Genomic DNA, 23,915 nt, shown 5'->3' with positions numbered 1-23,915 from the left:
ACTGCCCTAGCAACACCCCCACACACCCCCACACACCCCCACACACCTCCACACACCCCCACACACCCCCACATACCCCCACACACCTCCACACCCCCCCACACACCTCCACACACCCCCACACACCCCCACATACCCCCACACACCTCCACACACCCCCACACACCTCCACACACCCCCACACACCCCCACACACCTCCACACACCCCCACACACCCCCACACACCTCCACACACCCCCACACATCTGGGCGTCTGTCTGTGGAGGGAGCCAGGTGTTGGACAGGCCCCCTGACTGTGGCATCTGCCCAGACAGCTGGCTAGTGAGGCTGAACACCCGGACCCAGGAACAGCCTCTGCTCTTCTAGAAGGTTCTAACCCTCCGACAAACCCCTGAAGAACACAACAATGAATGTCACACCACCGAAATCACTGGCATGACACCTTTTTTTAAATAGAAAAGACTTTTATATAAAAGCAAAAAACATCATGATACATTCCAGTGCAGAATTACATAATTACATAAATTAAGACCAAAGGAAATGTGTTGACCGAAACGATTGTCAAAGTTGAAACTCCAAACCTATTTATTACGAATAAAAAAAAAAAAACATTTTCATTTTAGAAGCTTCGGCAGGTTCCTCCTTGCTTCTGTTCAGCCTGACTTCTTGGTCACTATGTTCGAATCCCTGAAAGCCAAGTGTGCAAGCAGACTGAACTCACACACACACCAGCAGAAGCGTGTGTGTGCTTGTGTGTGTGTCGAGCGTGCAAAGAGGGTTTTATTAAGAGAAGTAAGAACTCAATGAACCTTGTTTTACGGAACAGTGATATGCTTGTTGTTTTTCAAACCTATTCAGTTCTGTATTTGTGTGGCACCTTTCCCTGTTCCTTCAATATTCTATATTCATATATACACTACACACCTACAGACACATGTGTACGCACACACCCCTGGCCCCACAGTGCATGTCCATGTATGTCCTTGCCATGTAGAGAAGCATCAACAGTACATCAGTCCTTGAACAGCAGGCACAAGCGACATGGGAAGCCTCAACCTCCCCCCTCGGACACATCCCAGAACTCCACAACGGAATGTGACGGAGTGTTTAGAGAGAGAGAACGTTCTGGAAGGTCCAGACAACTCAGAACCTGGTTCAGTCCATCCCCGGCTCCAGTGGTCGAATGTCTGTCCGTCCGTCTGTCCTGCCGACCTCATCGTCTGCTCTGGTCGCCGGGGCAGATGATGTCACGGGGCTCCAAGCCTGGGATTGGTCCAGCAGTAGATCGGCCCACTTGAGCACTCTTTCCATTTTGTAAAGCACCAGTAGTGGACGGCAACATGTTCCAACATGTCAACCCTCACCACACACACACACACACACACACACACACACACACATACACACACACACACATTCTTCCATCCCCTCATGATAACACACACTCAGGCATCCTTGGTTAGGACACACTCTCAGACTTGGGGACATAGTCCCAACTGTCTCTCCGGATCTCTTCCTCCATCTTCTTAAACTCCCTCTTGAAGAAGCCGGCCTGTAACACACACACACACCAACACCAGATCAAAAATCACTCGACATACCTTATGTACATACAAAATGTTCCATACAAATACTAAACTGGATGTGTCAGACGCTTCTGTAAAGAAGAATCTACGCCAGAGATTAGGCTGTACATGTGCATGCCAGCGTGTGTGTGAGTGAGTGCGTGTGTTCAGAGTGTGTTTATGTGTAGAGCGTGTAGAGGGAGTGTGTAGTGTGCGTGCATGTGTGCAGAGCGTGTGCGTACCTTCCAGAGGGCGAAGATGATGGCAGCCAGGATGAGCAGACCCAGGAGCAGACTGACCACTATGAGGAAGACCTCCACCGCTGCATGGGGCTTCTGGTTGAAGACAGCCTCAAGATACACCTGGGCCACAAAGAGAGACAGGTCCACTATGTGAGACAGGTCCTCTATATAAGACATGTACACTATGTAAGACAGGTCCTCTATGTGAGACAGGTCCTCTATGTGAGACAGGTCCTCTATATAAGACATGTCCACTATGTAAGACAGGTCCTCTATGTAAGACAGTTCCACTATGTACAGTAACAAGACGGTTCTAGGTTCTAGACTGACCTGGGCTATGGGGCTCTACAGTAACAAGATGGTTCTAGGTTCTAGACTGACCTGGGCTATGGGGCTCTACAGTAACAAGATGGTTCTAGGTTCTAGACTGATCTGGGCTATGGGGCTCTACAGTAACAGGACGGTTCTAGGTTCTAGACTGACCTGGGCTATGGGGCTCTACTGTAACAGGACGGTTCTAGGTTCTAGACTGACCTGGGCTATGGGGCTCTACTGTAACAGGACGGTTCTATGTTCTAGACTGACCTGGGCTATGGGGCTCCTCTGCAGCAGGATGGTGTGGGGGTCTTCTCTGGGGGACTTGATCACACCAGAACTTTCTATCAGCATGATGCCATGACGACCCTAAGGGAGGAGAGATACACATAAACAACCAGCATGATACATTTCTGAGAGAGAGGGTGTGTGGTGTGTGTGTGTGGTGTGTGTGTGTGTGTGTGGGTTACCGGAGAGAGCTGCAGCACGGTGGGGTTTAGTTTGACCCCCAGCTGGATGGTCGCTTCCTTCCCTGGCTCCAGGTCTCCTAGGCGACACACTAGGATCTCACAGAGGTCATCGCCATGGCCACAGAACTGGGGAGGGACAGGAAATAACATGGTGACTACCAACAGGAAAACAATCAAACGTAAGGGTGCTGGTGATGCACGTGTGTGTACCATTTTGCGTTTGGTTGTCTTGGAGAAGAAGAAGGTGATTTCCTGAATGAAGGAGGACCTGGGAACATCGCAGTCTCTCGGTACTCTCATGGTGGAGTTCTTCAGAACACACTCTCCATGGGATGTCTGGCAGACAACACACACACCCAGGTTCAAACATAAGCCAAATTATTGTATGACACAAAAAACGGAGTACACAATTGCACTGGTCTCACACTGAACTTTGCCTGACCAACATGGCTCTACTGTACTTTGTGCACTAGTATGTAGGGCCACTTGGTATGGTATGGGGTTGTCCTAGTGGGTGCTGGGTATTGTAGTTCTACCTGGTATTGTGTGAGGTTGTACTAGTGGGTGCTGGGTATTGTAGTCCTACCTGGTATTGTGTGGGGTTCTCCTAGTGGGTGCTGGGTATTGTAGTTCTACCTGGTATTGCGTGGGGTTGTACTAGTGGATGCTGGGTATTGTAGTTCTACCTGGTATTGCGTGGGGTTGTACTAGTGGTTGCTGGGTATTGTAGTCCTACCTGGTATTGTGTGGGATTGTACTAGTGGGTGCTGGGTATTGTAGTCCTACCTGGTATTGTGTGGGGTTGTACTAGTGGGTGCTGGGTATTGTAGTTCTACCTGGTATTGTGTGGGGTTGTCCTAGTGGGTGCTGGGTATTGTAGTTCTACTTGGTATTGTGTGGGGTTGTACTAGTGGATGCTGGGTATTGTAGTTCGACCTGGTATTGCGTGGGGTTGTACTAGTGGTTGCTGGGTATTGTAGTCCTACCTGGTATTGTGTGGGATTGTACTAGTGGATGCTGGGTATTGTAGTTCTACCTGGTGTTGTGTGGGGTTGTCCTAGTGGGTGCTGGGTATTGTAGTTCTACTTGGTATTGTGTGGGGTTGTACTAGTGGATGCTGGGTATTGTAGTTCGACCTGGTATTGCGTGGGGTTGTACTAGTGGTTGCTGGGTATTGTAGTCCTACCTGGTATTGTGTGGGATTGTACTAGTGGTTGCTGGGTATTGTAGTCCTACCTGGTATTGTGTGTGGTTGTCCTAGTGGGTACTGGGTATTGTAGTTCTACCTGGTATTGTGTGAGGTTGTACTAGTGGGTGCTGGGTATTGTAGTCCTACCTGGTATTGTGTGGGGTTGTCCTAGTGGATGCTGGGTATTGTAGTTCTACCTGGTATTGCGTGGGGTTGTACTAGTGGATGCTGGGTATTGTAGTTCTACCTGGTATTGCGTGGGGTTGTACTAGTGGTTGCTAGATATTGTAGTCCTACCTGGTATTGTGGAGTTGTACTAGTGGGTGCTGGGTATTGTAGTTCTACCTGGTCTTGTGTGGGGTTGTCCTAGTGGGTGTTGGGTATTGTAGTCCTACCTGGTGCTCTGCTATGTGCAGCAGTCTGTAGGGGTAAGGGGCCAGAGTCTTTGGGAGGTCCAGTTCCACCACAGTGTTCCGAGCCCTGCTGGGGCCAGTGTTCACCACCTACACACCCAAGAAGGGAACACAGCTGCAGGTCAGGTGACCAGGTCAGGTGACCTCACAACATGGCTTCACTGCCTGTGGTGGAACAACTTGCTGCCATCGCTACATTCTCAACAAGGTTGGAAACACCCCAGTGGAGATGTTGTGTATTAAAAGGTACTTATAAAAAGGCACTTTAGGCTCTACTATCACCTAATGAATAACTTTTAAGTACTTCTAGTGAGTAACCAGGGCTGTTTCCTACCTTGTAGGTGTAGTTGAAGCTCTCGGTGTAGCAGTCCACTGGTGTCGGCTCCTGGTCTCCAAATATAAAGGAGTTAGGAGACACAAACCTGGGAGGGAGAGAGAGCAGTGGTCACTGTCTATGACTGCTTAGGGTATCTTCTCTAACACAGACACACACACACACTGACACACACACACACTGACACACACACACACTGACACACACACAGCTTTTCTTACCCGTGGATATTGAGGTCTACTCCATATCGCAGTGGCAGGACGAGGCTGGCAGTGTTGTCATGAAGAAGATCCTCACTCTCATAGTTGTCCCTGATGAACACACACACCACAGAGGAACACACATCACAGACCTGGAACATCACCATGGCCACTCTAGACACTAGAACATCACCATTGTAGAACCTACATCACCACTGTAGTACCTACAATATCACCGCTCTAGAACCCATATCACCACTCTGGAACCTAGAACATAACCAGTTTCGAATCTATACTATTCATACTCTAAACCAAAGGTCTTCAACCCTGGTCCTCAGGGCCCACTGACCTGTATGTTCTCGATGTTTCCCTGCTCCAAAACACCTGGTTCAAATGACCGGCTTGTTATCAAGCTCTGCAGAAGCCTGATAATGACCATTCATTTGAACCAGGTGTGTTGGAGCAGGGAAACATCTAGAATATACAGGTCAGTGGGCCCTGAGGACCAGGGTTGAAGACTACTGGTCCATACCATCACTAATCTGGAACATATAACATGAAGAGTCCTGAAATCACCTCAAGTTTCAAACATATTGTACAACCTAGACCCGGCCAGCTCTGGAACCCAAAGATGGATCCGCCTGCATTACGAGCAGGGAAATGGGGGACATGTATGACAGGAAGTCACAGGAGGGATTAAGGTGACATAATCAGGCCATTAAAAACATCTGGGTTCATGGCAGCGATCCAGCCCAGTCTCTTCCAGGCAGACACATCATCTAACAGCATGAGAACAGCAGACCAGACCTAACCAGACCAAACCTAAACAGTGTCGACACACACCGGCATGCTGCACTGATATATGGACGGCCGTCATCTTCGCAGCTTCAATCCAGCTCCATGTTTAGGGAGGTATCTCTCTCTTTCTGGCTCATCCTCTCCCTTACTGTCTGGATTTGAGTTTTTCCAGAACTAAAAGCATGTTCTCAACAGATCAACATTCCTTAAACAGTAGAACCCAGCGGATCAAACACTCCTGCAAAAAGGAGGACAGGCCTTAAGTTTACATTAACCTGAGGAAACTACAGCTTCGCTCGCTGGCCGGAGACACTGTTGACCTGTTACCATGCCAACCGACCAAACACACACACACCCTATCCCCTCGATCTCACTGTGTTGACTGTGCTTTGCTGCTCTGCTGGGGCCTGCGTGCGTTGTGGTGACGTCAGCTGTTTGAGGCCTGCCCGTGGATCAAGTCACCTCTCTATCCACTCAGTGGTGACCTCAGGGGTCAACTAGGGGCCAGGGGTTATGGGTCAGGGTTAGGCAGGGTTTGGTTGGTTGAGGGGTTGAGGTGAGGGGAGGGGGAGAGGGAGGGAGGGTGAAAAGGGGGGATCCTTACCCGGTGGTGTTGAGCTGGATGATGATGTCACCGGCATTGCTGCTTTGGTTGACGTCTAACAGGAAGCTAATGTTCACCTACAGCAAGCAGATGTTTCCAGATTAGACATACGAGTTGGTTATTGCATAGACATCATAGCCAGTGATTAGCTGGAGCAGTGATTGGATAAGGATTGCCTTGGCCAGTGATTGGCTGGATGAGCATTGCCTTGGCCAGTGATTGGCTGGGTGTGGTACGGTACCTTGGTCTGTGAGGCCAGGTAGAGGTTTCCCACACTGCAGTCCACTCCCACGCCTGTCCTGTTGTCTTCCACCAGGTCACAGCTCACTGAGGTCTCCTCCTGGTCACACACACACATACACACATACATAATTACAGATAAAATCAGGGGTTTGGCATCAGTGTACGTGTAGTGTGTATTGTGTGTTGTGTGTCTACGTGTGTATTTATGCGTGTGTGGATGACCAGGAGGAGACCTCGGTGAGCTGTGACGTGGAGTTGGGGGGAGTTTGTGTGTGTGAGACTCACAGCATCAAGTACTTTAATGTAGTGCAGGTTGCCGGGGAAACGCAGGAGCATTCTGGGTAGGAAGACATCGTCTCCTGAGTTGACCAGAGTAGCGTTGAGCATAATTGTTTTCCCGTTGCCCAGCGCAAAGTACGGCAGGTTCTGGTGTTTTCTGCAGGAAAACAAAATGACTTTTTTTAAGTCATATTTTTTAACAAGAAGCCTCTATTGATGCTCCCTTTTCACAATGTCAAACACACACACCCACACACCCCCACACACACACACAGAAATACAGAGATCAGTGTTGATGTGTTCCTGTTTGCTTCACAGATCTATGCTCATGACACAAAGTAAAAGTACGTTCCTCTAATCACCTGTTGTTGGAACGTTCACATGGTAAACTGAAATACAGTAGCTGCCTACCACATCCTTCCTCCTCTCTCTCTCTCTCTCTCTCTCTCTCTCTCTCTCTCTCTCTCTCTCTCTCTCTCTCTCTCTCTCTCTCTCTCTCGCTCTCTCTCTCTCTCTCTCTCTCTCTCTCTCTCTCTCTCTCTCTCTTTCTTTCTTCCTCTTCCTCTCTGTCTCTTCCTCTCTGTCTCTCTTCCTCTCTGTCTCCCTCCCTCCTCCCTCTCTCCTCAGTGAGACAGTTGCAGAGGAGAGCTACTTACTCTGGTAGGACCAGGTGAGCAGACACCTGCAGGTTGGTGGAACACTTGTCCATAGAGCAGTGGCGAGCAAACTCCGTCTGTGGAGTGAAAACAAATCAAACGACACCTCTACATGACTGATGCCTTCATTAGTATCACGTCAACACCATTACCTCCACCATGATCAGTATATCATCTCCTCCACTAGCATGACTGGGAGACAGACAGGGTCAGAGGGAATGCTACCTGGCTAGAAAATGGTATCTGTGGGCATGGTTCAAGGTGCAGTGATGCTACTTGATTGGTGATATAGTTGCCATGGGGGAAAGAGAGGGTGGGGAGGTGCTATTTGGTTATGTGGTTGTTAAGGGTGTGGTATGATGTTGGTAGACAGTACCTGATTGGTTATGTGGTTGTTATGGGCATGGCGAGGAGTTGGTAGATGGTACCTGATTGGTTATGTGGTTGTTAAGGGTGTGGTATGATGTTGGTAGATGGTACCTGATTGGTTATGTGGTTGCTGTTCTGTCCTCGTTGCTGCAGGATGGGCTTGAGGGGAGGGAAGGTTTTGGAAGAACCCCTCTGGACCACGTTGTCCCTGAGGGCAAAGGTCACCTGGAACTGGATGGGTGTGAAGACGTCTCTCACGTCCCTCTGGAGAACACACACAAACACACACACACAGGGGGAGATGGTCCCTCTACTAAAACACATATTTGACTCAACAGCAAGTCAGCTAAAATGAATACAAATTGTTTACCAGCTCAAAGGGGGAAGTAGATTGGGGCCCCTTGTCACTTCCTCATACACACACCAAACACACACACACACCAACATCACACACATCAAACCCAGACACACACATCCTGTCATGCACATTCGATGGTCATGGGTGATGACTACACACATGCTTACCCTCTTACACACACACACATGGTTACCCTCTTACCCACGCCCACACACACTCACCCTCAAGAAAGCCAGGTGTGTGATGCAGGGCTGCTCGTCATGCTTGGCCCTCACACGCCCCCTGGTGGTGTTGGACGTCCCGTTGCCATGGAAATAGAAGCGGGCGGGGAAGGAGTCTTTGTGGCGGGTGTCTGCGGTCAGGTTGTACTGGAGCTCTGTGGGGGGTATATATTCTTATATTTATCTTATCATGGGGACATCAGTTTATGTCATAGGGAGGGATGTAACCAGGACTGGGTGTGGTTGTGTGGTTGTGTGTGTGTGGTGGTGTGTGTGTGTGTGTGTCTACAGGAGGAAGTCTGATAAGATGACAGTGAAAAGCTACAGTTGAAGAAGTTACAGTCCCTCTCTCCCTATTGCCCCCCCCCGCTGGTATGTATTGCAGTGTAGCCCCCCCCCCCCTGCTGGTATGTATTGCAGTGTAGCTCCCCCCCCCCCCCTGCTGGTATGTATTGCAGTGTAGCTCCCCCCCCCCCCCCCTGCTGGTATGTATTGCAGTGTAGCTCCCCCCCCCCCCCCCTGCTGGTATGTATTGCAGTGTAGCTCCCCCCCCCCCCTGCTGGTATGTATTGCAGTGTAGCTCCCCCCCCCCCCCCTGCTGGTATGTATTGCAGTGTAGCTCCCCCACCTCCTCCTCCACCCCAACACATCTCCCTGCTGACTACGGTTTAAATAACTCGAGTAGCAGGGCGACTGTTGATGACAGGTGTCCAGAGTCCAGAACTAGACTTCATGCACCGTTCACTGAAGCTTGGCACACAGATGAGAGTGCCCCAGATAGTACTGTACACAGCCGTGTGTGTGTGTTGTTTTTTGCAGTGCTTTGTGTGTGTGATGTGTGTGGTGTGTGGTGTATGGTGTGTCGTGTGTGTGTGTATGGTGTGTGTGTGTGACGTGTGTGGTGTGTGGTTCGAGTGCGTGCGTGTTGACATGACCTCGGCCGGGGTGTAACCATTAATCCAGGACAAACAGACAGATGGCTGCTTCTCAGAGCACCTGACGTCTACCTGGCTGAGACAGGGTGAGGACGGCCTCTTGGTCAAACGGCAAGCGGGCGACCCAGGTTTGATCCGAGTCAACAGCAAGTGATACGTGTGTGTATGTATGTGTGGGAGGTGGGGGTATATGTGGTGTTTGTGTGGAGGGGTGTATGTGTGGTGTGTGTGTGGAGGGGTGTATGTGTGGTGTGTGTGTGGAGGGGGGTATATTTGGTGTGTGTGTGTAGGCTCTGAACGTGGTGACCTGCGAGGAGCAGGGGAAACTCACCGATGAAGCCGGTGTAGCGGCGCGAGCGCAGCCTGAAGCACACGGACACGTTGGCGCACACGGCGGGCGAGCCGCCCTCCGAGCAGAGCGCCACCGAGCGGTTCACCGCCACGGGCAGGAACAACCCCGCCTCCACCGTCACCACAGGACGGGTCCTGCCGCGGGAAAACACACACACTCAGGAGGGGTTTGTTTCTGGGTAGCTAGTCATTCTTGTGTGTGTGTGTGGCGTTCTTACCTCAGTATGACAGCTGAGTCTGAGAGAAAGGCTCCCACTGCCACGTCTAAACATCAGAAGAGGTAGAGTCAGGGTCCAGTTCCGGGTCAGAGTCAGTGAGGGTGAGAGTCAGTCAGAGTTTGGATGTGTTTCTCTGGGCAGAATGTCTTGGTGACACCAACCACCATGTCACGCAAACACTCCTCTTTTAGAATGGTAATGATCTCATCCCTTACAGTACATTCAGTTCAAAGACACACACATGCACACCCACACACACACACGTTCTGAAAGACACACACATGGACACAGACCCACATTGTACTGCGAGAGAGGGTTACCTTGGTAACCATTTCCGTCCACGTCGATGCCTCCAGACAGGGACTGGCCAAACATCCTGAACGGGCGACCCAGGACCGAGGCTGTGATCCTCTGATGGGACACACACACACAGATACACACACACACACAGATACACACACACACACAGATACACACGCACAGATACACACGCACACACAGATACACACAGATACACACAAATACACATAGACAGACACACACAGACAGACAGACACAAAAACAGAGCAGATTGGTCAGTATCTTATGCTCTTTATACTTTCTTTACGTTCTGAACACACACACAGGGTCATGAGTCGTCATTAAGTTTAACAGTTGAGAGACGACCTCTGGCAGACAGGAGTTGCACATGGGCTTACACACACACAGGCAGACACACACACACAGACACAGGCAGACACACACAGGCAGACACACACACACACAGACAGGCAGACACACACACACACAGGCAGACACACACACACACAGGCAGACACACACACACAGACACAGGCAGACACACAGACATACACACACACACACACACACACACACACAGGCAGACACACACACACAGACACAGGCAGACACACAGACATACACACACACACACACACACACAGGCAGACACACACACACAGACACAGGCAGACACACAGACATACACACACACACACACACACAGGCAGACACACACACACAGACACAGGCAGACACACAGACATACACACACACACAGGCAGACATACACACACAGACACAGGCAGACAGACAGACATACACACACACACAGGCAGACATACACACACACACACAGGCAGACACACACACACAGACACAGGCAGACACACAGACATACACACATACACACAGGCAGACACACACAGGCAGACACACACATACATACATACACACAAACACACACACACACACAGGCAGACACACACACACAGGCAGACACACACACAGACATACACACATACACACACACACACAGGCAGACACACACACAGACATACACACACACACACACACACACACACACAGGCAGACACACACAGACACACATCTGGCGGACACACATCTGACTCAGACTGGCTGTGCTCAGATTTAAATGATAGAAAGAGAAGTGTGTGTGTGGTGTCTGTGTGAGTGTATCTCTGTGTGTGTGTGTGTGTGTGTGTGTCCCACCAGAGGATCACAGCGTACCTGAGAATGTGTGTGAGAGATGCCATGGGCCCTGCCGTTGTAGATATACACAGCCCCCGCCAACTCCTCCTCATGCGGAGCTCCTATGGCCACATCTGAAACATGAGCCAGTCACAGAGTTACACACAAGCACACACACACACGCAAACACACGCACACACACACGTGCAGCCTTCTAGTTACAGACCACAGTTACAGGTCCACAGGGATGTAATAGCCTTAATAACACACTTCAGGAGCCTCCCACCCACTCCTCTCATCTGACAAGGCCCTTCACACACACACACACACACACACATGCACACACACACACACACTGAGTGGCAAGTGGCAGTTGAACAGTGCAGCAGTAAGTGGCAGTTGGAGCAGCGGTAGGCGTGTGCCGAACAGGGTGAGAGGATGTGGTGGAGTGGATCCAGGGTGGAGGCGGGGCATTGGGGAAGACTGAGGGAGCGCTGCTGGACGGAGAGATGGTATCTCCTGGTGGTCTTGTGGCTGGATGGTGAGAGATGGTATCTCCTGGTGGTCTTGTGGCTGGATGGTGAGGCATGGTTACTCCTGGTGGTCTTGTGGTTGCATGGTGAGAGATGGTATCTCCTGGTGGTCTTGTGGTTGCATGGTGAGAGATGGTATCTCCTGGTGGTCTTGTGGCTGCATGGTGAGAGATGGTATCTCCTGGTGGTCTTGTGGCTGGATGGTGAGAGATGGTATCTCCTGGTGGTCTTGTGGCTGTATGGTGAGAGATGGTATCTCTTGGTGGTCTTGTGGTTGCATGGTGAGAGATGGTATCTCCTGGTGGTCTTGTGGCTGCATGGTGAGAGATGGTATCTCCTGGTGGTCTTGTGGCTGTATGGTGAGAGATGGTATCTCCTGGTGGTCTTGTGGCTGTATGGTGAGAGATGGTATCTCTTGGTGGTCTTGTGGTTGCATGGTGAGAGATGGTATCTCCTGGTGGTCTTGTGGCTGCATGGTGAGAGATGGTATCTCCTGGTGGTCTTGTGGCTGCATGGTGAGGCTAGTTCAGTTGGCGTATGGTTACATGTATTCATTTTTGGTTGGAGTATTGTGCGTAACAAAACTACAGCAGGTTATTTCTCGTTTCTCTACATAAACTGATTTTTACTTCAGTTTTGGTTTAGTGCCTTTAGTGCCTAGTTGAGTGCCTTTAAAGGCGCCTACAAATAAAATATATTATTATTATTATTATTATGTGTGTAAGGTAGACTTCCTGTTCGTTTCCACCTCTCCTATGAACACCACAGCAGCTGCTCTATGAACACCCCAGTAGCTGCTCTATGAACACCAGAGTAGCTGCTCTATGAACACCACAGGAGCTGCTCTATGAACACCCCAGTAGCTGCTCTATGAACACCACAGGAGCTGCTCTATGAACACCACAGGAGCTGCTCTATGAACACCACAGCAGCTGCTCTATGAACACCACAGGAGCTGCTCTATGAACACCACAGGAGCTGCTCTATGAACACCACAGCAGCTGCTCTATGAACACCACAGGAGCTGCTCTATGAACACCACAGGAGCTGCTCTATGAACTCCAGAGTAGCTGCTCTATGAACACCACAGTAGCTGCTCCTATGAAGACCACAGCAGCTGCTCTATGAACACCCCAGTAGCTGCTCTATGAACACCACAGCTGCTCTGATACTGTGGCTGGTGAGACCATCACCAAAACACATTTTACATTTACATTTAGCAGACGCTCTTATCCAGAGTGACTTACAGTAACAGTAAGTACAGGGACATTCCCCCGAGGCAAGTAGGGTGAAGTGCCTTGCCCAAGGACACAACTTCATTTTTCACGGCCAGGATTCGAACCGGCAACCTTCTGATTACTAGCCTGATTCCCTAACCGCTCAGCCACCTGACCCCCCCACACATGCCGGGAAAACATCAACTGAGTTCACCAAATATCAGCTAGCTCACCTGGGTAGCCGTCATCATCGATGTCTCCCAGGTCACCGATGGTCTCTCCAAACCTGGCGGCATACGAATCACTGCCCACCAGCTGGAACTCTGCTTCCCTCAGCTCAGTCTGCACACACACACACACACACACACAGTTACATTAAACTGGATGTGCTACTAGCCAGAGAGAGACTGCCAGTGAGGTATGTCTTGATGAGGGGATGAGAGATTTGTGAGGTTTTGATATGTTTCATGTGTACCAAGTGTGTGTGTGTGTGCACGTGTGTGCTTGTGTATATATATGTGTGTGTGTGTGTCTATATGTGTGTGTGTACATGTGTGTGTGTGTGTGTGTGTGTGTGTGTGGGACTCACGTCTCCCTGGTTGATGTAGACGTGGACACGCCCCTCCTCCCTCAGTGTGCTGGACAGGGGAGCTCCTACCAGCAGATCGGACAGTCCATCAGCGTTCAGATCCACCGCACACACACTCGCCCCGAAGTACGAGCCCAGCTGCAGAACACACATGCCAAATCAGCACATCAGCAACAGTAGTTCAAGGACAGATAACGTTCTGGTCTGGTGTGTGTGTGTGTGTGTGTGTGTGTGTGTGTGTGTGTGTGTGTGTGTGTGTGTGTGTGTGTGTGTGTGTGTGTGTGTGTGTGTGTGTGTGTGTGAGGAGGGAGTGTGTCTGGGTGTGAGTGTCAGTTTTACCTTGGTGCCCTTAACCTCAGCGATGATCTTCAGAGTGTTTTCCTGTATCCTGAAGACGTAGGCCTGGAGAGAACATACAGGGTGAACTTTCTTGCCACTGAAGATGCATGACTTTCAGAGAACGCACACAGACACTCATCCCTTCACACAAGCATATCTAGCAATTTCCGTTCTTGTAAATCCGTTCTTGGAACATGTCGCTGTCTTTCAGAAACAGGTTTGTGTGCAGATAAACGCCTCATGACAGAGTTACGATTCTCTTCCTGGCTGTGCAGAGAGAGCTTGTCTGTCCTGTCATACAGTTCATATAGATTCATTCAGATGAGTTTACCAGACACCAGACGACACACACAGACACACGCACAGATCATATACCCATTATTACCCATCAATCAAACCAGAGTCTCACACACACTCCAGCTGCACCATCAACAGACTTTGTTGGTATGTGTCTGTGTGTGTGTGTTTGAGTGTGTGTGTGTGTGTGTGTGTGTGTGTGTGTGTGTGTGAGTGTAAGTGTGAGTGTGTGTTTGTGTGTGTGTGTGTATATACCATTTCCTTTCTACAGTGTCCGACTTTCAGACGGGGGTGGAACTCGTCTGCGAAAACACTAACCCTTCCTTATGCACACACACACACAAGCACACACACACACATTCATGCTGTACTGTTATTAATATGAGTTGTGTTCTGAGAAAGAGCAAGGAGCAGGATGGAAAAGAGGAAGTGATGTCATACCCTCCCAGTTTGGCTGTGCTGTGGGGCTCCGCCCACCACCTCCATAGAGTAAGGACTGCTGAAGTGGCCAGCTCCCACCGAGTATCCTGATCACACACGCACACACACACACACACTATTAGAATGGCATTCAACTTATCGCAGTTCAACAACAAGGTTATAAGTCAGACTGTGATTTTAGACCTCAGGCACAGAAACTGCAGTCTTCCTAGTGTCACCAAACAATGAAGCAGTGATTAGCAGAGACGAGGCAAACTCACGGCCGGGTGATAAGAAAACAGCCTTGTTTCAACTTGAAATGTGTTTATCTAAACCTTTATTTCTGTGTTTGTGAGGTGTTTGTCATGGGAGTTACGATATCAGTAAGAGCCTGTTTAGCTGAGCGAGGTGAGTTAAACTTACTGCTGTGACAATCACCGCTGTGTCGACTGTGTGAAACAACACATGGTGTTGTCATGGTGACAGTAGAACACATGTCTTCCTTTTTCCTGTTTACTTTTCATGTACAGCTTGTTTCCTTTCTGAATACAGCACATTTGTAGATCTAAAATAACCTAATCTATTACTATTAATACATACAAACTATCACTTGTGGTAAAACGTTTCTGGACCACTTTTTTGGTTCCTGCGCACCACTATTTTGCATGTTTTTACGACAACAAAAAAAACATTTGAGGTTGAAATTAGAACCATGTTTAGGTTCTACTAGGAACTAGGTGCTCAACAGGTACATAAGAAGCCTCTAGAAAGAAACGGCTTGTGAGGCTGGAACCGTACCCAGGTAGCTGCCATATTGGACGGTGCTGTCATCGTCCACGTACGCCGACAGCACCTTGCTGGAGATGTTGTACACCAGCACCGAGCCGGTCCAGTAAGAGGTCCCTGGAGCGCCCATGATGAGCAGTTTCTGAAGGCAGACAGAGGATGAGAGAGGGAGAGAGGGAGGGAGATCGAGAGAGAAAGGAATAGATCATGGGAGAGAGAGAGATAAATAGAGAGAGATAAAGAGAGAGTGATAAAGAGAGAGAGAGAGAGAGAGAGAGAGAGAGAGAGAGAGAGAGAGAGAGAGAGAGAGAGAGAGAGAGAGAAAGAAAGAAAGAAAGAAAGAAAGAAAGAAAGAAAGAAAGAAAGAAAGAAAGAAAGAAAGAAGAGAGATAAAGAGAGAGAGATAAAGAGATAATGGGACACAGAGAGAGGGGGGAGAGAGAGATCAGCCCTGTTCCAGTTCTATGTCATGAACTATCATGCAAAAATGCACTTGATACACTTGAGCTGAACCATCATATGGAAGGGTGTGTGGATACCTCTGTCATGAAGTTGGATATCCCAGCTTGGCAGGAACCATAATCTGCCCCAAACTTCTTCTGGTAATCTGAGGAAGGATGTGTGCAACACACTTAGACAGGTGTTAGTGTACGTACGCCCACACACAAACATGTGCACACATGCACACACACACACACACCACCTTGGTCACAGGGCCTTCCAGTCAGTGTGGTCTCCCTGCATTATCTCTGTTGACCAACTGGTCAATGTCTAACAGAGGTGGTTGGGTGATAAGGCTGGTCGCTCCACAATTCAAAAGTTACCTCTCTGACACATGATGATGTCCTTTTGGTCTAACGGTACTAGGTTAGTATCAGGTTAGACGCCTGTCAGAGTACCTACCTCTATAGCAGGGAATGAGAGGCAGAGACTGCTTGAGGTCAGAGTGGTAGAGGTAGCAGACACCGTGAGGAAGGTTGTTCAGGTTCTCCTTTTTGGCGTAGTAAACGTTCTTCCAGCGATGGCCGCAGGCCTTCAGAACGCAGGGGAGACAGAGGGAGCCAATCAGAACACAGGGGAGACAGATGGAGCCAATCAGAACGCAGGGGAGACTGAGGGAGCCAATCAGAACACAGGGGAGACAGAGGGAGCCAATAAGAGCGCAGGGGAGACAGAGGGAGCCAATCAGAACGCAGGGGAGACGGAGGGAGCCAATCAGAGCCCACCAAAACACACACAAAAACATGGCGTTGGCAACTGAGAACAACTGTGTTTTAGCCATGTTTCATGATGGGAACTTGGAGCACTTTGATCAGATTTCAGGTTCACTGTTTGTGTCGTTTGTGAAAATGAAAATGTGTCAAGATGTTTGAACTTGTCCACTGCAGATTAAATCTACCTACGGGTACAAATACAGTAACCTGAACTTGAACCTGAACCTGAAAAAAGTTTCACCAAACGCTGTCTGTCATGCAACAGCTTGAGTCACGTCCAGAAGGCCGCGACCAGCTGGTATCGCAATGTTAGTTTCAGCGTCCCAGTAGAAACCAAGAAAACACTGTGAGGTGACGTTGCTGATAGACAGGTGCTGAGAGAGGAGAGAGGGACCTCGCTGTACATACCAGCACACTCCCATTGCTGCCCTGCCTGGACAGGCTCACTCCCAGCCACTGGTTGTCAATATCGGCATCGCATGTCTTCCCACAGCTATCCACCCCTGCAACGGCAGCCATACACACAGTAACACAGAGGAGTCAGGTGGCTGAGCGGTTAGGGAATCGGGCTAGTAATCTGAAGGTTGCCAGTTCGATTCCCGGCCGTGCCAAATGACGTTGTGTCCTTGGGCAAGGCACTTCACCCTACTTGCCTCGAGGGAATGTCTCTGTACTTACTGTAAGTCGCTCTGGATAAGAGCGTCTGCTAAATGACTAAATGTAAATGTCAAACACACACAAACATACAACAACAGCAAGGCCGGGCTTCAGAGCAGGTCTCGAGGCGGCGACGGTTCCACTACGGTGGTGACAGTTGTGTGGGGGTTTTTTATCTTCTGTTCATGCGGCTGACATTAACCAACCGTGGTCATGGTCAGGTTGTCTTCCTGCTCCGGTGGTTTGGTGTTCAGCTACAGCGTTCGCAGCAGTTTAGTAAATAACACTCTGCTGAACTGTTCTGACACAAAGGGCAATGGGGCATTCTTTTGCAATTAACCATTGCTGCCAGTAACAGATTTGACCACAGACCAAAAAATGGGCTTGAGTTTCAACAGGGCAAACAAAAGAAACCCCATGAATATCATGATATTAGAGGTGTAAAGAGCAGAATAATATTTCCTGTAAGCCATTGCCAGCTGGGAATCTGAGAAATCGGCTAGAGTTCAAAGATCCTCACTGCTAACTCCAGCCCAGGAGAAAGGACAAGGTTGTTCATCCCCTTGCATGTAGCTAAACAGGGCATCTCTGAATATAATGTATAAATACTGACTGACTTGACTAAGTGACTCTCAAAGCAGTATTTATTTGCTGGAGGTCCCATATGACACAGTGGGAGGCAATCAAACCTGTCTAATTAGATAAGTAACTCGACCACCGCTCCTCTCTTTTCATCCAAAACCGTGTCATAAGAGCGATCCAGAATGACTCTGGGCCCGGGATTCCCTCTCCGGGAGCTGAGGAGAGCAAGTCAGTATCTGGCGCACGCTCTCGAGGCGTTATTCAAATAGAGAACACGAGCCATACAGACCTGTTAGTATCTGTTGGCAGTCTCTCTTCTCCGAGACGCTGCATTTATAAATGGCTCCGGGACTGTGGGCTGAGGTTTTGAAAGTTGAATTGGAGACAGGGGCTCCAACTAGCAGCCTAAACAGACAACATGAGACATGAACATAAATGGGAGAGATAGTCTACTTCTCAAAGACTCCTCCACAGCCCTCCATCTGGTGACCAATAACAAGCCAGCTGACAATAGTTAGAAATCATAAACAGATGAATGCACTTTTGCTCGGGGCAGATTAACGGTGGTTTAACGGGATGAACGGGCTCTTTTGTGTATCAAACGGTGCTTTGTGAATCTCTGCAGTCCGGCTAATTAACATGCCAGTGAGACTTCACACATACCGGGACTAAATTCAAGCTTTGTTGATTTTCCAATAATTACAAAAAATTGGCATATATAGTAACATGCTTTGTTTCTAATTAGTCTGGGTAATTATCATAAATATCGTGTCAAAACTACTCACCAAATCTGCGTCTTGTGCTTGTGTAATAATACAGAATATCCAAAAAGAGATCCTTCAGGACCGCTGAAGTTCACGGAGTGCTCTACGTCCAGGTTGTAAGTATCGGTGAGGTAAAGGCAGCATAAGGCAGCCAGAAGTCCCAGCCAGCAGGACCTTACAATCCTCAACTTGAGTCGCTCCATTTCAGTAGAATAGTCCACCAACTTTTCCAAAAGGTGAAGACTCTGTACTGCACAGCAGAGGAGAAACGAAATACAAACTATGGATCGTGGAAAGGAACGACAAAGTCAATAGAGACAAACTTTTACATCCTCCTGCCAACTTTACAAAGAAGATAGAGACGGCGAGCGCCCAGCTCCTGTTGCGCTTCGTGAGTCCGCCCGCGCACGACCTCCCGTTTGGCTCACGGCAAAATTCCGTCACGTGAAACTTCTCACAGAGCTTTGAACATACAGCGGGACGCCCAGCCCAACTCAGACAACGGAGACGGTGCAGACTTCTATACTTGGAGGAACGGGGCGACTTTGCGGAGAAAAGTCACGGCAAAGTGTGAATGTTATTACAACTTCACACATATGCAGTAACAAATGGTTGGCCGTTATCTTTCCGGGTTATTTGTCACCGTTATCCCGGCTTGGCCAGTGTAACCCACGTTTTAAACGAGACAACATGCAAAAAAGAATTAGTAAACTTTATGTATCTAAACATTTAATTGGCACTCGTCCATAAAGTTTTTTGTCTTTAGTCATTCAAAGTTATCCTTCTGGGCGATACCGGGGTAAACGTCTCCGTTTTCCCCCCATATATTTGTTCGGTCTAAATGATGGTGAGTAACTTTGGAGGAATGTAGCATCAGACACGGATTTTCCGCCCGCTGCTATACCCTCACGCCGCCTGCTGTGTTCCCACGGAGGAATTGCCCGTTTCCCGCTACGGTAGTCCTATACGACCGGGGTTATATTTGGAAGTAGCCCGGGGCAATGTCCTACAGCGCAGAGACAAGACGCCAGTCACGGAGGTTTACACTGGAACAGTTTCTGTGGTGTTTCGACAGAGGTGAATGTGTGGTGGTGTGTGGTTAATGAGAGGAAACGGAGGTCTTTCAGCACATTCGAGCACATTCTCGAGTATTTAAGCCTAATTGTAATGACTACCTTGTCAGGCTTAGGCTACATCACAATGAACCGTTACTGAAAAGTTAAACCTGAGTCAATAATCTCCCATCTTGTTCACACAAGACCTACTAATTGGTTTATGTAATGATATTCTAACCATGAAATGTAATTGGATCCATCTTAAAGACCATCATTGATGTCTACCTCCTGACCACCTACAGTAGCCTACTTTGCTTCCACTCTCCAATCGTGTCCCTATTTGGTGAGAGACGGGTGTGGAAGGCAGTTTGGATGCTGACTGCGACTGAGGAACACAAGAGGAAATGAGGATGTGAGACAGTGTTCAAATCGAGAGAGTCTCCAGGGAACCCCCCATAAGTTAACAAGTCCCCTCGGAGAGAGACAATTATTGTTGTTGCCCCCCCCCATCCCCGCCCTCGAAACCGTTGACTCTAATTTAAATACACAGTGATGCACATTATGACAGTTATCCATACACCCCCCCCCCCCACCCTCTCCATCTGTTGTGACACTCATACACACACACCCACACACACCCACACACAGGTACAAGGGGTACCAGGCCAGGGAGCCAGGTTAGTAGCCAGAGCTAGCATTAGCCACCAGCTCTGCAGTGACACACCACCTCTCCCAGCTACGGCTGCTGCTCGTTCATGACTGTTACAGCCCTATGGTCTATCCTATCTCCTTTTGCTCCTCCCGCCCACCACACACACACACACACAGAACTCCCCAGAGAGCTCAGTCACCTCTTCGACCGGGCTATCTCTGGTATCTAGCTTCCTTAACATAGCTGACCACCCCCGCCCCTCCCCTCTCCTCCTGCCCCCTGGGGGTCACGGCTTTCCAGTAGATCCACACCAGACCTCCTCCCCCTCCTGCCCTCATCCCTTCCCTCCCCCTCCTCCTCCCTCTGTCCTGCTCTCTAACAGGGCCCAGCTGGATTGCACAGGTCCAGGCTACAGAATGTCCTGTACCCTGGGCAGGGTGACTGTCTGTCTGGCTGAACCGAGGCTTGAGCTCTGGTCCACATCCACCAGGCCAGGAGCAGAGGTAGTGCGGGGCTGGGTCCTGAGAGGAGATAGGGTCTGCTATCACCGTCCGAGGAGATAAGGAGATCCAGAGAGCTCGCTCACTCCCTCTCTCGCTGCCTGGCTCGCAGACGATCCTGATGCTCATAAAGTCTATCAGGACACATGGTGGAGCTTAGCATGTTTAGCCCTCGTATCCCTGTCGAGGTGTGCTCTTACACATGCAATCACACACATGCACTCACACACACACGCACACACACTCACACACACACATCCTCTTCCTTTCTCTATTTTTTTACTGTCCATCTCTCTTCACACTGTCTCTGTCTTTCTCTGTCTTTCTCTGTCTTTCTCTGTCTTTCTCTCTCTCTCTCTCTCTCTCTCTCTCTCTCTCTCTCTCCTCTCTCTCTCTCTCTCTCTCTCTCTCTCTCTCTCTCTCTCTCTCTCTCTAATCTCCTTTTGTTTTCCTATCTCTTACCTGAGCTAATCTGATGGTACTGTTGATGTAGCGATGTAAAGGTTAACCTATCTCTATCTCTGCGTTACTGTAACTCTTGGTATGCTTGCTAGCCCGTGGACTAGAGAACAGCCCATCATTCTGTAGGTGAGGGTAGCTGTGTCTCCTGGAAGTTAGGAGAAACGTCCCCCCTATTGTGTGTGTGTGCATGTGAGAATGTGTGTGTGTGAGAGTGTGTGTGTGTTAGTGCGTGTGTATTGGTGTGAGAGTGTGTGTGGGTGAGAGTGCATGTGTGAGTGTGTGTTTGTGTGAGAGAGTGCGTGTGCGAGTGTGTGTGAGAGTGTGTGTGTGAGAGTGTGTGTGCGAGTGTGTGTGTGTGTGTGAGAGTGTGTGAGAGTGTGTGTGTGTGAGAGAGTGCGTGTGTGTGTGTGAGAGTGCATGTGCGAGTGTGTGTGTGAGAGTGTGTGTGCGAGTGTGTGTGTGTGTGAGAGTGTGTGAGAGTGTGTGTGTGTGAGAGTGCATGTGCGAGTGTGTGTGTGAGAGTGTGTGTGTGAGTGTGAGTGCACGTACAATGTGTCTCAGGAGGGTCATTTTGAGCTACAGAGCAGGACAGGAACCAGCTGTGGCCAATAGGCCTGTCTCCCTCCAAACATCTCCACCTCCTTCCTCCCCTCTTCCCTGCTCCATCCCTTCCTCTCTCCTCCCCATTACCCTCCTCCCACTTCCCCTCCAGCCCCCCCTCCTACCCCCCCCCCCCCTCCCCTCCTCCATCCCCCCCTCCCTCCCTCCCTCCTCCTCTCTCCCCTCCTCCATCCCCACCTCCCTCCTCTCCCCTCCTCTCCTCCATCCCCCCCTTCCCTCCCTCCCTCCTCCCCACTCCCCTCCTCCCCACTCCCCTCCTCCATCCCTCCATCCCCACTCTCCTCCTCCTGCCTCTCCTCCTCCATCCATCCCTCCATCCTTCCTCCCCCCCCTCCTCCATCCATCCATCCCCCCCTCCCTCCCTCCCTCCCTCCCCCCCACTCCCCTCCATCCCTCCATCCCCACTCCCCTCCTCCCGCCTCTCCTCCTCCATCCATCCATCCCTCCATCCTTCCTCCCCCCCCTCCTCCATCCATCCCCCCCTCCCTCCCTCCCCCCCACTCCCCTCCATCCCTCCATCCCCACTCACCTCCCCTCCCCTCCTCCATCCCCCCCTCCCTCTCTCCTCCCCACTCCCCTCCATCCCTCCATCCCCACTCACCTCCTCCCACCTCTCCTCTTCCATCCATCCCCCCCTCTCTCCTCCCCAGTCCTCTCCTCCCTACTCCCCTCCCTCCCACTCCCTTCCTCCTCACAACCACTAAATCTACTGTCTGGGTACTAAAGGGGGGGGGGGGGGGGGGGGGGGGTAACTGTCCTGTGTGTGTGTGTGAGCTTCAGTGTGCGGGTCTGTCAGTGTGTGTGTGTGTGTGTGTAGTTCTGTCCTGTTGTACAGTGGCTTGAAGGGGGAGGTGGAGAAGGGGTAATGCTACACATGCTGTTACCAGGGGATTCCTGTGTTATTACACTATCATGGTCTTTATGAGCGAGCTTTATGGCTTCACTGTTGTTCCTTTGGGAGTGACATCACACAAACATGAGTGTTCTGACCCACACACACGCACACACACCCACTCACTCTCGCACACGCACACACACCACTGGAAACGATATGACGGTCTCTCGTCATCTCTCAAGTGAGCAGTATATCACAGTAAGAATCAGACAAATGTAGGTCACTCTGATACAGGATACTGGATCCATCTGTTTGTGTGTGTATAGAAGCACAGTGAATGATTCGCAACCTGGTGTACCTCCATCCGCTTACAAGCTGTGGAAGCTGTGTGTCTTTTGTGTCTGGTTCGTGTGTGTGTATGTGTACGTGGGTGTGTGTGAGACAGAGAGAGAGAGAGAGAGAGAGAGAGAGAGAGACAGAGAGAGAGAGAGAGAGAGAGAGAGAGAGAGAGAGAGAGAGAGAGAGAGAGAGAGAGGGAGAGAGAGAGAGAGAGAGAGAGAGAGAGAGAGAGAGAAAGGTAGAGAGAGACAGAGAGAGAAAGGTAGAGAGAGAGAGAGAGAGAGAGAGGGAGAGAGAGAGAGAAAGGTAGAGAGAAAAGAGAAATAGTAGCCAGGCAATTCTTGTCCCCCACCCTGTCATCTCCACAGGGGGACCAGGCAGCGGCCCACTCGTCAACCCCCCCTGCCCAACTCCCCTCCCCCCTCCCCCCCCCACTCTCCTATCTTATCCCCCAGGCCACCCCCACTCTCCCACCTCACTCCCCCCCCCCCCCAGCCCCCGCCAGCCCCCCCCAGGCTATCATGCCGCAGAAAGGTTAGCTCACCCCCAAGGCTACCTCTGGGGTGGGTATGGCTGTGTGTGTTTGTGTGTTTGAGTGTGTGTCTGTGTGTGTGTGACAGAAGGAGAGTGTGTGTGTATGTTTTGGTAACACAGACAAATAGACAGAGAGTGTGTGTGTTTTGAGGGCACAGAGCGAATGCATGTGTGAGAGCGTACGTTTGTGAGAGAGAGGGTGAGAGCGAGAAGGAGAGCTACAGAGAGGGAAAGTGAGCCTCAGCTGTGGTGAGGTTTGGCACCGAC

The 23,915-nt window shown here is 50.1% G+C and overlaps 1 protein-coding gene across 1 annotated transcript; it reads right to left on the bottom strand.

Annotated features, from left to right (window-relative positions):
* Positions 1-433: 433 nt before the first annotated feature.
* Positions 434-18,999, bottom strand: itga4 (integrin alpha 4). Its single transcript, XM_067227563.1, has 28 exons — positions 18,672-18,999; positions 18,176-18,291; positions 17,056-17,150; positions 16,337-16,466; positions 15,973-16,040; positions 15,446-15,575; positions 14,669-14,754; positions 13,931-13,993; positions 13,592-13,729; positions 13,236-13,344; positions 11,292-11,386; positions 10,082-10,172; positions 9,762-9,807; positions 9,524-9,678; positions 8,258-8,412; positions 7,790-7,942; positions 7,310-7,386; positions 6,660-6,810; positions 6,373-6,471; positions 6,132-6,208; positions 4,751-4,840; positions 4,530-4,617; positions 4,178-4,285; positions 2,804-2,929; positions 2,594-2,719; positions 2,394-2,492; positions 1,809-1,928; positions 434-1,553 (listed from the first exon to the last, which is right to left on the bottom strand). Exons 1-28 carry the CDS (start codon positions 18,851-18,853, stop codon positions 1,461-1,463), a joined length of 3,066 nt encoding a protein of 1,021 aa, XP_067083664.1. The 5' UTR covers positions 18,854-18,999; the 3' UTR covers positions 434-1,460.
* Positions 19,000-23,915: the final 4,916 nt, after the last annotated feature.

Source organism: Osmerus mordax, chromosome 2 (assembly GCF_038355195.1).
Source record: "Osmerus mordax isolate fOsmMor3 chromosome 2, fOsmMor3.pri, whole genome shotgun sequence".
Lineage (NCBI taxonomy): Eukaryota > Metazoa > Chordata > Actinopteri > Osmeriformes > Osmeridae > Osmerus > Osmerus mordax.
The sequence above is the reverse complement of the archived record's forward strand: the minus strand, read 5'-3'. Positions and strand labels throughout refer to the sequence as shown.

Coding starts and splice junctions, on each gene's coding strand:
- itga4 (XM_067227563.1), bottom strand. CDS start 18,853: ATGGAGCGACTCAAGTTGAGGATTGTAAGGTCCTGCTGGCTGGGACTT. Junction 16,041..16,336: donor TCTCATTCCCTGCTATAGAG/GTAGGTACTCTG, acceptor ATCCTTCCTCAG/ATTACCAGAAGAAGTTTGGG. Junction 11,387..13,235: donor CGATGATGACGGCTACCCAG/GTGAGCTAGCTG, acceptor CTCATGTTTCAG/ATGTGGCCATAGGAGCTCCG.